The 14807-nt window shown below is 43.0% G+C and overlaps 2 protein-coding genes across 13 annotated transcripts in view; one reads left to right on the forward strand and one right to left on the reverse strand.

The window, feature by feature from the left end:
- PFKM (phosphofructokinase, muscle) overlaps positions 1–10357 on the forward strand; it is a 40496-nt gene extending 30139 nt beyond the window's left edge. For all 4 annotated transcript variants that reach the window (XM_077170692.1, XM_077170689.1, XM_077170690.1 and 1 more), the window contains 16 exons: positions 310–418; positions 532–627; positions 881–973; positions 1590–1715; positions 2880–2944; positions 3448–3511; positions 3919–4068; positions 4521–4591; positions 4927–5014; positions 5098–5250; positions 5697–5861; positions 7724–7785; positions 8024–8135; positions 9428–9527; positions 9608–9713; positions 9841–10357. In XM_077170692.1, coding sequence (XP_077026807.1) covers positions 310–418; positions 532–627; positions 881–973; positions 1590–1715; positions 2880–2944; positions 3448–3511; positions 3919–4068; positions 4521–4591; positions 4927–5014; positions 5098–5250; positions 5697–5861; positions 7724–7785; positions 8024–8135; positions 9428–9527; positions 9608–9713; positions 9841–9985 — 1705 coding nt within the window. In that variant the 3' untranslated portion in view covers positions 9986–10357. The remainder of the gene's footprint in view (positions 1–309; positions 419–531; positions 628–880; positions 974–1589; positions 1716–2879; positions 2945–3447; positions 3512–3918; positions 4069–4520; positions 4592–4926; positions 5015–5097; positions 5251–5696; positions 5862–7723; positions 7786–8023; positions 8136–9427; positions 9528–9607; positions 9714–9840) is intronic.
- The window catches only part of ASB8 (ankyrin repeat and SOCS box containing 8), a 76851-nt gene that overhangs the window by 14233 nt on the left and 47811 nt on the right, over positions 1–14807 (reverse strand). For 6 of the 9 annotated variants that reach the window (XM_077170702.1, XM_077170700.1, XM_077170697.1 and 3 more), the window contains exon 4: positions 12245–14133. In XM_077170702.1, coding sequence (XP_077026817.1) covers positions 13501–14133 — 633 coding nt within the window. In that variant the 3' untranslated portion in view covers positions 12245–13500. Of the gene's footprint in view, positions 1–9810; positions 10733–12244; positions 14134–14807 lie in introns of those variants that run through there. The other 3 variants (XR_013179683.1, XR_013179682.1, XM_077170698.1) reach the window with 2 other exon arrangements.

Consider the following 14807-nt stretch of genomic DNA (forward strand, 5'->3'; position numbering starts at 1 on the left):
TCCACTCCACCTCCCTTACATATGTCCATGTCCTGGCATGTACATGCATCTGGTATGTACTGGCACTCACACAATGTAAAAGAACAGACAGGGCTCTGAGATTGGGAACCACTGAGGCAGGATGAGTAGAAGGTGCTCCTCAGGACTAGAATGTCATTGCAAGGCCCTGGTGTTCTTATCCTACTCCAACAATGAAATAGAGGATGCCTAGACATTTCACCAACTATGGGGGCTAGAAAAAATTTTAGGATATGGGTGAGACTCTTTATGTAGGGTAATCTAGCATGATGCTTCTGGTTCTCATCTCAGATACCTGGCCCTTGTTACCTCTCTCTCCTGTGGGGCTGACTGGGTTTTTATTCCTGAATGTCCACCAGATGATGACTGGGAGGAACACCTTTGTCGCCGGCTCACTGAGGTACTGGCACTTTATTTTGTCCTTAAAAAACCTCTTACCCTATGCCAATTATCATCCATTTCTCACTCATCAGTTTCATTCCACTGACCATTTTTCCATTTGTTCTTGACCAGACAAGGACACGTGGTTCTCGTCTCAACATCATCATTGTGGCTGAAGGTGCAATCGACAAGAATGGAAAACCAATCACCTCAGAAGACATCAAAAATGTTAGTGTGAATGAAACCAAAGAGGCCTTAGACACCAAACCCACCCTAGTCCCATTCACTGTGATTTCTGAGCTTCCTAATATTGTATCTTTCCCTCACTCCTTCTGTACATCCCCTTCCCCTTGTTTGCTCCCACCCAGGAGCCATCACAAGATAAGAGGCTAAGCCATCCATGGTTTATCTAAGACCCTGCTTGTTTTCTCCCCTTGACTCTGTTATTTCCCTCTCTCTGGCTCTCTTGTGGTCCTTTCAGCTGGTGGTAAAGCGTCTGGGATATGACACACGGGTCACTGTCTTGGGGCACGTGCAACGGGGTGGGACACCGTCAGCTTTTGATCGAATCCTGGTAAGTCACAGGGCTCTGTGGCCCTCATGCCCTAGAACCCTCAGTCTTGCTATCCTCCCCCTACAGGACTGCCCTTCATCAGGGCAGGGACATAAATCAGTTGGTTTTGCTGTCCCTCCACCAGCCTCAGCACTGCGTGATCTTTGACCCATACCTAACAGAGCTCTCTTCTGTTGCTAAAAATTATGGGAAACTACTGTCTCTTAATAATGAGGTCCAATATCTTAGAGCTTTACACATTAGTGAAATTATTAAGACCAAGCCTCAGACACTGTTTGAACTCTTTTATCCTGTTGTCATTGGAAGAAAGAAGCAATATCATGTTTTATAAATAAGAAGGGAATATTACTAAGTCTCAGTAATCCCCTTAATTATAGTGAATAAGTTTCTCTGGAACAAAGCAGAATTGTTGGGGTTCTGATGGCAAGAGGAAATGTCATCAAGCTTTTGATGAAATGTGGGTGGGGAAGAAAACCAAGTAAGTTTTTGGCTGCTGTCCTTAAATGTGGAACTCAACCCCATGATTTGAAAAGGGCCTTAAGTGCCCTAGCTTTCTAGGCCCCATGGAGATGGGGAGGTCTGAGCCAGGCTGTATTTGTTCCTTGGGCTTCTGTAGGGCAGCAGGATGGGTGTGGAAGCAGTGATGGCGCTTTTAGAGGGGACCCCAGATACCCCAGCCTGTGTGGTGAGCCTCTCGGGTAACCAGGCGGTGCGATTGCCCCTCATGGAGTGTGTCCAAGTCGTAAGTATTTATCCCAAACTCCATTCCTAATAGCCACAAGCCCTAGCCTCTGAGCTGAAGCTCATGGGGCATAAGACCAACTTCTGAAGCTATTAGTACAGGAGCTGATTGAAAGGCAGCATAGAATAGTGAGAGATATGTGGAAAAAGAACACAAGGGTATTTTGCATAGGATTTGTAGCCTCTTTAACTAAACCTCAGTTCTCTTGTTCATAAAGTGTTCCTAAAGGAGATGGGAGACTCTACATTCTCTCTAATAATGATACCCAATATGCATAATATCCAACCTCAAACCCTCAGTTTTAACCCTCTTATCACATCTTACTTGGGGGATAAATAGCCTTCCTAACTTTATTAAAAGCAGGGGAATATTACTAAGGTCTGGTTGGGTAGCTTATGTCTCTCCATGATTACTACATTGAAAATGTTTTTTCTGAACCAAAATAATTACTAACACTCACTTGGAGGGCTGTTATAAAGATTGGAGAAACTATATATAAATGGTCTAATGTGATACCTGGACAATATTGGGTGCTCAGGAAATGATGGCTATTTTATAGAGAAACCAATCCTTTGATATGACAGAGCTAGCCTTGTGGTTAGGAGCCAGGATATCTTGCCTGATTGTTAGGGCGGTGTGAGTACTCTCCATCTCCTGCCCCGCTTCTCTCTGAAACTCAGGAGTCCCAAAGTCCTACAGCCAAGGCAAGCTATAGCCCTTGGTGAGAACTGTATCTTTAAGAGCCCAAAAGCTACCACATCAACTCAGAGCAGAAATCAGTGGTTGTAAAGCACATGTCAGACATCAGCCTTTCTTCCTAACTGGGTTATTTGCAGAATCTTCTTCATTTTCTCATTAATTTAGAAACAACTTTGCAGCTGGGGACCTGGGTGAGATTTGAAGGAAAATGCTATACATCCATGAGCCTCCCCTCCAACCTGCCCATGATTCTAACTAATGTATCATTGTCAACCCTTTTCTTCCACTGCTCATTACTCAGAAAATTAAGGAAAAGCAAAGATACTTCTGTGAAAGTTTGAAGGCAAAGAAATCTGGGGGCAGGATGGGCAGGATCCAATCACAAGTCCAGAGAGGATAGGATAGAAAGTCAGCTGTGCAGAACCCTGCTGTGGAGTTGTAACTGTTGCTCTGCTCTTCCCTCAGACCAAAGATGTAACCAAGGCCATGAGTGAGAAGAAATTTGATGAAGCCATGAAGCTGAGAGGCCGGTGAGGAGATGACTGAAAAGCTTGCCTGCTGCAGAAAGCAGATGCCAAAATTGAAGTCCCAAATCTATACAGCTCCAGACCCAAAATATAACCTCTACTTCTTTCTCTCCAGATTGTTTCTTCAACAGTTCCTTTCCCCCAAAATTAATTGTAAAGTGACCAGAAGGCTCAGTTTATCCCAGGAATGATCTCCCGGGAAGCAGCCTTTTATAATCTGTTATTGCTTTATGGGATTCCTAGCTAGATTGTAAATTTGTCTAGGCAAGGGACATTCCGACTGTGGTGCTGAGCACAGTGCCTGGTGGAGGGGTGCTCAGGAAGTGTTTGATGACTTAGTAGCTCCTTTGCAGCCCCTGCCCAATCCCTGCTATGCCCAAGCTATGTGTTTACAAATTTGGCCTATGTGTTTGGAAATTAATGCCAAGAGGAAAACTTCAGACCAGTAGTATCTCCTTGGATCCTGGCCATGCGTCTGACCTAAAGAATCCTTTTACTTTTTACAGGAGCTTCATGAACAACTGGGAGGTATACAAGCTTCTGGCTCATGTCCGGCCCCCAGTGGCTAAGGTTTGGCAACTTCCCTTCTCCCTTTGGTTCTCTCACTCACTCACTCTCCTTTATGAAGTACTACCTTCAATCCATATAATTATTCTTTGTTCCCACTGTAATTTTCAATGCAGGACCCTGACCCTACTAAGATAGTTTTTTCTTAACCACCCCAAATACCATTCTCATACCCTGGAAGGTCTCTGCATTATATAATGATGATTTCTGAGATCAGTGATGGTGTCAGTATTTATTGATTTGTAGTAAAGAATGTTGCTTTCACAGTTTGAGGTAGCAAGCTGTGCAGGCATTCCCTGGGAGAGGGATGTGTATTGTCAGGAGCAGATGTCCTTGACGCAGGACAGGAAGGGACTCAGTATTCTGCTTTCCTTACTGGTCTCCTATCTCCCTCTGCTTCCTTATTACAGACTGGTTCACATACAGTGGCTGTGCTGAACGTGGGTGCCCCAGCTGCAGGCATGAATGCTGCTGTCCGCTCCACTGTGAGAATTGGCCTCATCCAGGGCAACCGAGTGCTGGTTGTACATGATGGCTTCGAGGGCCTGGCCAAGGGTCAGGTATGGGGAATAAAAAGGAAGGAGGGCACATATTGTGGGGTCAAGGAGCAGTCATGGGGAGGGTAAATATACAGGGTGACCTGTGCATTCTCTTTCCTTCCGTACATCCTCACTATCTTCCCCTCCTCAGGTCCCAGGGAGAGGTAGATACTTAATTTCAGGGAATAGAAACAGACAGAAGCCACTGGGATGAAGCTTTTGAATGCAAATAACACATCTTATTCAATTCTCTATTCCAAAGCTTAGCACAGTGCCTGGCATAAGTAGGTGCTTGTTATTTATAAATGAGCAATAAGGATGGAATGAGGTAGAGAAAAGCAGATGCCTCGGGTCAGTCTTCTAACCAAGGGGGCATCAAAAGGTAGGGACAGAATTCACAAAGTGACATCAGTACCACAGAGACCTCATGGTGCTTTAACCCTGAGGTAAAGCAGTGTGATCTTTCCTTGCAGATTGAAGAAGTTGGCTGGAGCTATGTTGGTGGTTGGACTGGGCAAGGTGGTTCTAAACTTGGGACTAAAAGGTAAGTAGCATTACAAGATCACCTCTTCCCCATCACTCCTTAAAAGTGTTCTTTGAATATGGGCATCAGCTCATTAGGTCAGGGTCTGCTTGTATTATCTACGGTCAAGCTCACGGATGCCCCAGCGAGGGCAGACAGACTCATCCAAACATCTTTTAGCATCTCAAGCCATTTAGTGCCCCATGTATGTATGTGTCTGTTCTTTGGACAGGGGCGAGAGGGCAGGTTAAGAAAAGGGGGCACAAGTCAAGAAATTATGAACAAAGTGCCTTCCAACTCAAGTTCATCTGTTCCTCAATTTTGCTGTCTCTTCCCCAAATCTCCTCCCAAACTAGGACTCTACCCAAGAAGAGCTTCGAGCAGATCAGTGCCAACATCACTAAGTTTAACATTCAGGGCCTTGTCATCATTGGGGGCTTTGAGGTGAGTGCCCCCCACCATTTCTTCCTTTTCCTGCCACCTTCCCTCTTTCTCATTCAGTGTCCCTACTGCTCTCTTCTTCTCAGGCTTACACAGGGGGCCTGGAACTGATGGAGGGCAGGAAGCAGTTTGACGAGCTCTGTATCCCATTTGTGGTCATTCCTGCTACAGTCTCCAACAATGTCCCTGGTTCAGACTTCAGCATTGGGGCTGACACAGCACTGAATACCATTTGTACCGTGAGAGTCCCCCATCACTTCCCATTCCCTTTGACCATGATTATAATCCCAGGGTAGTGTGGTCCTAGAAATAAGGAAAGGGAGTTACTTTTTTGTACAAACTAAGTGGCAAATGTTTAAGAATTCTTCAATCCTAGGCATTTATTTGGACTTTATTTAACAGAAGGTTTTCTTTTTAACCTTTCTGAGGTCATACAGCCTAATTTTCCTGTTCTGAGCAACAGGAAGGGTAGATACAACTTTATTCCCAGGGGACAAGTTCCTTAGTGTGGTTAGAATATGTGCTTGCTGGCTCTGAAACACAAGAAGTCTAGGGACCCAGCCACCCTGGGGGCAAGTGGGGAGGAAACAGTTCCTAAGTTGGGTTAATGGCAAGGACCAGCAAAGTGATGAGAATCTAATCCCTGACACCCTGTCTTTCTAACTGAGCCCAACTGTCTTTGCAGACCTGTGATCGCATCAAGCAGTCAGCAGCAGGTACCAAACGTCGGGTGTTTATCATTGAGACTATGGGCGGCTACTGTGGCTACTTAGCCACCATGGCAGGTCTGGCAGCTGGGGCTGATGCTGCCTACATTTTTGAAGAGCCCTTCACCATCCGAGACCTACAGGTAAAAACTACCTACAGCCTGTTGGTTAGCTCTCTCCTGCCCCAGTCTATCCATACTGTCCCCACACTGACCTAAGCTGTTAGAGCTCAAGAGAACTGAGTTGAGTCCTTCAAGGAGTCTACACAAAGAGCACTCAGACATTATCTCTTATGTTACCTTGCATTCACAACCACAGCTTTTCATTTTGAGCCATGTGGTGTACTGCTAATACCTTCACATGCATTTTTGCATTTTATCTCTATAATAGACGTGCAAAGGAGATGTTATGTTACCTCTCTATTACAGATGAGAAAGATTTAGAGAAAGAAAAATGCTTTTCTGTACTCCTAAGTCAGTAGGTGGCTTAGCTAATTGAGAAAGTTGGTGATCTTCACTACATCATGCCATCCCTCCAGATTTCCATTGTTTCCAAAGCTGGACTCTTCATTCCATTTTTGAGGGAGTGGAGCTCAGGGGTGGGGCTCTGACTCCTATTTCATAAAAGTCCATATGATATTTATTTTTTAAACTTCCAGTTTACTGGAACAAAATGACTTTGTTTTTGTCAATTTAGAGAGGAACACTCTGATGTCACTGGAGAAAAATGTGGAAAGCACAAAGACAATAAAAAGACATTAAAAACACAAAGAAAATGAAAATCACTGAAAATCCCTCTATCTAAAGATAATCATTAAGAATACTCTGGCCTATAGATTCTGGTTTCCTTTTTCTATGAACAGACAACTTCTTTTTATTAAATAAAATTTAAAAAAAAATTGGAGTCATGTTGTACATACTAGGAACTAATATATAATGCGCCTTACCATGTGCCAAGGACTACCACAAAATCCCATTAATTCAGATTCCACTAATTTGAAATTTGAGTTTAAAGGAGTTGGGCTGAAGTTTCCTTTTGCAATCTGTGAAAGAAGCATTTGATAAGCAAACTAGAGACATACAGAAGCTTTCAGAGGGATGACTGTAATACTTAAGAAAATGAGATGTCTTCATTTTCTTTTTTTTTGTTCTTTCCTGGGATTTCTAAACATTCTCTGATAAAATCAGGAAAAACTGAAAGAAGGGTTTTCTTTCAGAAAAGATAAGAAAAACAAAGTCTAGGAAAAAATTCCTGAAAATACAGGAAGAATGTGTGCCCAAAATGGACTTAAGTTCTCTATTGTGAATAAAGTTTAAATTTTGAAACCCAAGGAAAAGGGAGAAGGGAACATATGTGCATGATTCCCCCACTCTGTGCCAAATGCCCTGCTAGGCACTTAATATATGATGCCTCATTTAATCCTAAGAACCTCTTGAGACATGTATTATTACTGTCCTCATTTACTGGAGGAAAAAAGGAGCCAGAAGGTAGTGGAGCAGCAGGATGAGTGATAACTCCTGCTCTAAGAATCCAGCCACCCAGAATGGAGGGTGGAAGTCTGCTTCCTTAAACCTCAATTCAAAGTTGAAATGAAGGAATATATTCCTTCCAGATGAACCTCTGTTGTACATACAAGCAAACCATTAAAGACTAGCACTGTGAACAGAGACAGTCCTCTGAGGAAAGAGGAACCAGAAACCCCTGGAAAGGGAGATTGGAGGAGAGTGGTTAGAGGGTAAAAACTGACAGCCAACAGCTATAACAGCTATTGCTGACTTTCCCTTTTTGGGTTCTGCCTGTCTTGTTTTACATCTTGGTTCAAATTTCAGTCTGCCCTGAAGTTGTTAAAGGGATTAAACACAATTCAGGCCAAAAATTTTTAACAACTCTCTTCCACATCCCTCTCCCCTCCTGGAAAGGCCTGTGTGGGAGAAGAGAGATTTATGCACTTGCTCATTCTTATCGACTCTGAGCTAGGCTTAGAATTTACTGTTTTCATTTTCAGGCGAATGTTGACCATCTGGTGCAAAAGATGAAAACAACTGTGAAAAGAGGCTTGGTATTAAGGTACCTTATCCACTGTTCCTAAGTGAAGAAAAAAGATAGTCAGGCTTTGGCCTAATTCACAGAATGGCGCTATGATTGGGACACTCTGAGGACTGCGTAGATACACAGGGAGGGGGACGCCTATCCCTTGGACCCTGGAGGAGATAGAAAATGGAAGAACAGAGTCCACAAAGGCAAAAGGGAGGTGGAGAGATGGGGAGATAACTGAAGTTACAGGCTTTTGGTTTCTACCTGGCAGGAATGAGAAGTGCAATGAGAACTATACCACTGACTTCATTTTCAACCTGTACTCCGAGGAGGGTAAGGGAATCTTCGATAGCAGGAAGAATGTGCTTGGCCACATGCAACAGGTAGGGAAGACATACCCCAGTCATGTCCTTTATCAGACAGCCATCACCCTGAATAGCCATTGAGGTTCCCACTGGCCTTTTCCAGTCTGCTGGCGGCTGTCAATGCCAACACGGAGAATGGGTCCACAATCTCTTATAGTTGTAGAATCAAAACATCTTTATTTTGGTCCATCCTCTTCACCTAAAGCCGAGTTTCTCAGCCTCTGCACTACTGACATTCTGGGCTGGATGATTCTTGTGGGGAGCTGTTCTGTGCATTGTAGGATGGTTTAGCAGTGTTCCTAGATTTTGCCCACTAGATACTAATAGGACCTTTCCAGTGTGACAACTAAAAGTTTCTTCATACATGTCCCCTGGGGCACAAAATCATCTCCAGTTGACAACCACTGATTTAGATCATGAAAATGAGGCCCAGAGAAGAGAAAGTTTTTGGGGCTACTTATCAATCGTGGGTCTGAGCCAGAATGAGCCTAGTCCTGTGCTTTTTCCCCTGTACTATGGTGGCTTTCATAAGAAACCTATCAAGTGAGTATAGGTACCTTCCTGGTTCGGGGTTCTGTCTCCACAAACTGAGGTTTCAGGGAGCAAGAAATCCCTTTCTAGTGCTCCCACTCAATTCCCACCCAAAGTAGGCATCACTCACAGACGGTACTAATGGTATGAGGCTCTCCCTCATCTCAGATGTCCCCAGCTGATGGCTCTTAAGCATTAACATTTCCCTATTCAAATGATTCCCAATATCTTGGTTTAAATGAGCTCAGCAGCCCTTGCAGGAAATGAAGTATTATTGGATAAAATGTTAACTACTTTCTACTTTTCCTTGTTTCCTACTTCCTTACTATGTTCTCTTAGTTTAGAGAAAATCTAGATGATATTTTATATTATTTGGAGGTTCTACCAAAAGCAGCCAGATTGGGCCACAAGGAAGACTTCTGTGGATAGAAGCTGCTAGGCTGAAGAGAGTCAGGAACTGCCTCAGTGACCAGTAAAACTAAAAATGAGTGAACAGGATCTGGCTGCTCTGGGATTAAAAGAGGGAATTGTGGGACTGATCATCCCTTTACTTTAACTAACTAGTTACTCTTACTACCAGGTAAATGGTCATATCTGCCAGGCCAGCTCTCCTTGCTGCCTGGTACCGTGTCAGTTCACCCTTTCCATGGTTAGACTTCTGGATCTCTGTTTCTGGCTGTAATTCTGGGCCAGTTCTTTCTGATCTCTCTGTGTATCTGGATATCTTTGCCACTTCATTAGAGCTCTTTCCTCTGTAAATTTTATGATTCTTTTTCCAGGGTGGGAGCCCAACTCCATTTGACAGGAATTTTGCCACTAAGATGGGAGCCAAGGCTATGAACTGGATGTCTGGGAAAATCAAAGAGAGCTACCGTAATGGTAGGTAGGATGATAAGGTGAGCCCATCCATAAAGGCTGGTTCCACAGTATAGAAGCTGACTGACCATCCCGTAATGCAGGGCGGATCTTTGCCAATGCTCCAGACTCAGGCTGTGTTCTGGGGATGCGTAAGAGGGCCCTGGTCTTTCAACCAGTGACTGAGCTGAAGGACCAGACAGATTTTGAGTGAGTACATCTCCTAACTGGAGTGGTTTCTTCACTGGTAGTATCAACAGCTACTCTTCCCAACCTGTTCACTATTGATTGGGGTGATATAAAAGATTACATCATTAGTTACTTCATTTTTCTGTAGGCACCGCATCCCTAAGGAACAGTGGTGGCTGAAGCTGAGACCCATCCTCAAAATCCTGGCCAAGTATGAGATTGACTTGGACACCTCAGATCATGCACACCTGGAGCACATCAGTCGGAAGAGGTCTGGGGAGGTTCCCGCTTAAACCTCTAGGGAGTGAGAGGAATAGATACCTGGTCAAATCCCCATATTCTCAGTGTTTTAGCTCATATTTCATTAGGTTTCCTTTCATTCTGTAACTACAGCCATGATGAGCTCTGGCCAGGGAGTTGGGAAAGGGGCCAGGGAGTGGAAACTCCTTTTAAGTAGAATTTATGACTCTACCCAAGCTTCATCTGTCACAAGACTGAGCTCCTCTGTACCACTGGTAGATTTCAGTTACTCGGTTAGAATATTCCTAAAAATAAGCTTTATTTATTTCTTTTTTGTGATAACAGAGTCTTGGTTCCTCTATTACATTTACTACAGTGATTAGCTACAACTACACTAATAAATGCCACTTGGTCACTGTGTACAAGTTTAGTTTCCTAAGTTGTCATCTTCACAAGGAAAATGCCAGTTCTCATCAGCTGCAGCTTCTGTTTTATTAACAACAGTTTATGCTTCTTCCTCATTATGCAAGTGCCCATATAATGCAGCTGATCCTAGGGACTGGGACTAGAGACTATACCCAAAATTGATAGGTGCCCTATTTTAATGCCAGGTTTAAGATTAGCCTTCAGTACCCAGATCCTGGCTCTCAGCACAGACACACATATTTGTCCAAACCTACACAGTTTCCTCACTTACCTGATGAAGAAGGAAGGAGTCTCAAGGTTTTACAAGGATGGAAGAAGGGATTACCTCTAGTACAACTCTCCTTTGCTGGCTGTCCCGAGAATTACTGCCATTCCTAAAAATGGGTATGGGAAGGTTTGTTTGTTAAGAGTTGGGAATTAAAGCAGCTAAATACTCTGTACAGTTCTTTAAGAGAAAGAGAAACTAACTACATGTTATCATTGAATCCTCATAATAGCTGATGAGGAGGGTGGTAACAGCCCTACTGCAGAGATGAGAACACAAGTTCAGCATGATTAAATGTGTCCCAGGTCTTAGTCTTTACAAAACTAGGACGGAAACTCAGTTCTGACTTCAAAACCCATCCTTGTTCCCCATGATCCTTCCTCCTTAGCCATGTTACATCAAATCCAACAAAACACAAGAGCTATAAAAATGAGGGAAAGGAAAAGTTCAGGCATTCATCTGAATCTGTGCTATCTGCTATTAATTTGTAGGTCCTCTTTTGTGTCTTTAATCCTAGATCTGTTTCTCTGAGAAGATGATGAGGTGGGGAGGGTTGGTAGCACAGAACGCTAATCACAAAAGAAAAATATCACTGCAAAGAGTAAGAAATTTCTGATCATAATATGGTCTGGGGAAGAGGGGAAAAGCATAGGAAAGATATCACGAAAAAACACAAACAAAACCTAGAAAGGAAAATGCCATTTCCACAGAGCAAGAAAACAAAAAAAAAACCTAGTGAAATTGTGTTTAAACTCTAAACGGGATCAGTCACTAACTGCATGTGTGATTATGAAGACACTGAGAAAATAGGTAACATCTTTTTCCACATGGACAAAATATTTCTCCTCCTCAGAACAATAACAGTGCCTCTGATGAAAAATGAAATAACACCTAAAGCAGTTCTCAAGCCTAGCCTAAATATTAGAACTACCTGTGGTGCCTTTAAACTAATGATGTCCAGGCCCACTCACACCAATTATATGTCTGTAGAGGTAGGGCCTGGGCCTTGGTATTTTTAAAACTGCCATAGGTTATTCTAATAAACAAGAATTAAAGCAATGGTTCTCACTCCTGGCTACACATAAGAAGCACCTAGAGAACTTGAAAAGCCCACTGATCCCCCCCAGCCCACCTTAAGAGATTCTGAAACAACTGTTCCAACCTACAGTTTCCTCACTTACTGATGAAGGAGGAAGGCATCTCAAGATTTTACAGGGGTGGAAGAAGGAATTACCTCTAGTATATCACTTTTGCTGCCTGTCCAGAGTATTACTGCCATCCATAAAAACAAGTATGGGAAAGGTCTTGAGTGAAGTATGGCATTGATATTTTTAAAAAGGTCCTTTGGTGATTTAATGTGCAGCTGGAGTTGAGAATGTAAAAGCCATAATTCCAAGGGGGACTCGGGAGATAAGGGAAGGGGAACTGTCTTCAAATTATTCTACCCAAATCTTCCCATTCACTCTGCTAATGCCCAGAATCACTTGCTAATGGGAGAGGTTAGAATGGAAAGATATACTGAAGATCCAGGCAGGAAAGGAAGAACTTTTTTCTGGAAAGCATGGGGAAAACTTGCTTCCTAGAAAAAATGGAGAAAAGAAGAACAGAAAAATTGCCAACCTTGCTTTTACAACTATTTATTCTTTTTTTCTTAAGTGGGCAAGAACACCAACAACAAAAGGGCAAAACCAGACATATTTTTTTCAAATGAGCTGTCAACAGATTTCATATTGTTTGGAGTTACCTATCAGCTTAAAAAAAAGTCCTTCAAATTTGCACATAAGTCACTAAATCAGTTAACAGTTTGATCTAGTTTAAGAACATGAAAAGGAAGAATACTGTTCACTAGATATTGGTGACAAAACATCTTTTCTGGGTAAGTAGGTTATCTCAAATTCACTCTTTTTCTACCTCTTTCCCTACTCCATCCCAAGCTCTTCCCCCCACCCTAAAAGTCTTGTATAAATCAATAAAAAAATTTTTTTCAAAGCAACTGAAAGAAAAATAAACTCTTAGCAAGGCAGGCATTCCATAGGGAAGGAGACAAAGGCAGCCCAGCTTATACATACTCTTCCCCTGCTAGAGCAAACACCTTAGTCTAAGGTGTAGGAGAAGCTTGCTAAGCCCATTAGCAAACTGGCTTTCAAGAAGCAAAAGAGGACTATTAGAAGAAAACTGGAAGTCTTAGTACTGCTTAGGATCTACTCTTCTACCATTGTGGAAAGCGGCCAAGACAATCTTTCTGACATAACACTGCTGAACTATTGTAACCCTTAGGCACATCCATGGAAGAGGCAGATTCTTTTCTCTTTTGATGGGGAACAGGGAGGCCAGTCCCTTTTAAATGCCCTGTGACATGACATTCAGCCCACTTCTCAATCTGCACACCATTTAAGATTGTAGTACCTTCTACCTGCTGCAATTGTTAGCTGGAATTGTGATTTTCTTAAATTTCTTGAGACTAATTAAAGTGCTCTACAGGGATTCTTCTGGAGGGTTAATCATCATCTCCCAAAAGGAAAACCAAATACACTTCTATAAATACTTTCCATCTTCCTATAGAAATTCAGTTGCGCTGCTGACTTTTTCCCAAAAGGGGAGGGTGGGGGGAATCTCCTTTGCAGGGTGCAGTATATAAAGCTAAGTAAGCAATAAACAGAAAACAAAAGTGAGGGATTTTGTTTGTTTGTTTGTCTTTTTTTTTTTGGCTTGGGGAGGGGAGGTAGTGTGGAGGTTATAGTTGTGACATGTTGCCTCAAAATCTATAAACCACACAACAGAAACAACTGCTTTTCCTGTTTTCCATGGCAAAGAGACAGTACTGCAAGGAAAAACCTCACCCAGAGTTGACTGTATGATGGTGCAAACATCTCGATGCTATTCTACAAGTAACAGGTATTCCTTCAGAGAAGCTGGCAGTGGAAGACCCTTCACTGCATCTGGCAGATACTGGAGTCCCAGGCTACGGCGCACAGCATAGCGAGAGAGTGTTTTTAGAGTTCCTGGGGCTGAGCACAGAACAGTCAGTTTTTCACACAGTTGCTGGTCTCTGGCCACTTCTCGTGGCATGGTGCCATTTTTCCTTAATTCAAAGTGTCCAACAGCTCTGTGGAGGAGCTCAAAGCAAGAGTCTTCTTTCTCCGTTCCAAGTCCCCTGACTAGTAGAGCCACCAGGCGGGAGATGGGTGTCTGGCCTTTTAGATTGATGACCCTGACCTCTGCACCATAATCAAGAAGGATGCTGACACTCTCAAGATTTCCCTTCATGGCAGCCCAGCTGAGTGGTGTATCATTATTGTAATCCAGGGCATTGACAGAGGCCCCACTCTCTAGGAGAGCCCGCACACACTCAGCATTGTTCTTAAAGGCTGCCCAATGGAGTGGGGTGTCTCTGTTGCCATCCAGTGCATTGGGGTTTGCACCATACTCCAATAGGACCTCCACACAAGCCTCATCTTTCTCTGCTGCATAGTGGAGAGCTGTTCGGTTATAACCATCCAGGGCATTCACCTGTAAAGAGGGAGGAACTATATTACAGTAGACAGACCACTGAGAGGAAGATGGGAGGGCAGCAAAGAAGCCTGCATGTATTTATCCCAATACCTTGCTAGGTAATGTTTTGAACAAGAGTATCAACAAACAATTCCCAGATGGAGATATAATGATTTTAGAAGTAAATAGGAAAATAACTGTCTCCAAACAACCAACACTCTCTTACCTGCATTTATTTGCTGGTCTGCATTACTTAGATTTTTGCTGCTATATTACTTTATTTACCTACCATTCATTAGAATCTCTACCATAAAGTAAGGAGTAAGCAATGAGAAGATGAAATCTAAGTCCTTATAACTACTCTGAAAGACATATATTGGAGAACAGCTTCAACATAGAAGCCTAAGTAGAGGTTGGGATTGTTTTTCTTATCCTGAGGCTAATGGCAACCAGATTGAAAAATTATGAGGCCAAAGCTCTGCCCCTGTAGCTTTGCTGTGTGCTTTAACCATACAGAGAGCAAGCTGTTAAACTAAGTCAGTCCCTTTCAAGACTATGCTGTGGGTTCACAAGAGAACCTGGATGAAGGGAGGGAAAAACACAAATCTGCCAATGCTGTAAAAGCAGCTGATTTGCTGAGAGTCAGTATCACCTATAATTTGTGAAGGCTACAGATAAAGACTTCAAACTCC

The sequence above is a fragment of the Tamandua tetradactyla genome, chromosome 7 (genome assembly GCF_023851605.1).
Source record: "Tamandua tetradactyla isolate mTamTet1 chromosome 7, mTamTet1.pri, whole genome shotgun sequence".
Taxonomy (NCBI): Eukaryota; Metazoa; Chordata; class Mammalia; order Pilosa; family Myrmecophagidae; genus Tamandua; species Tamandua tetradactyla.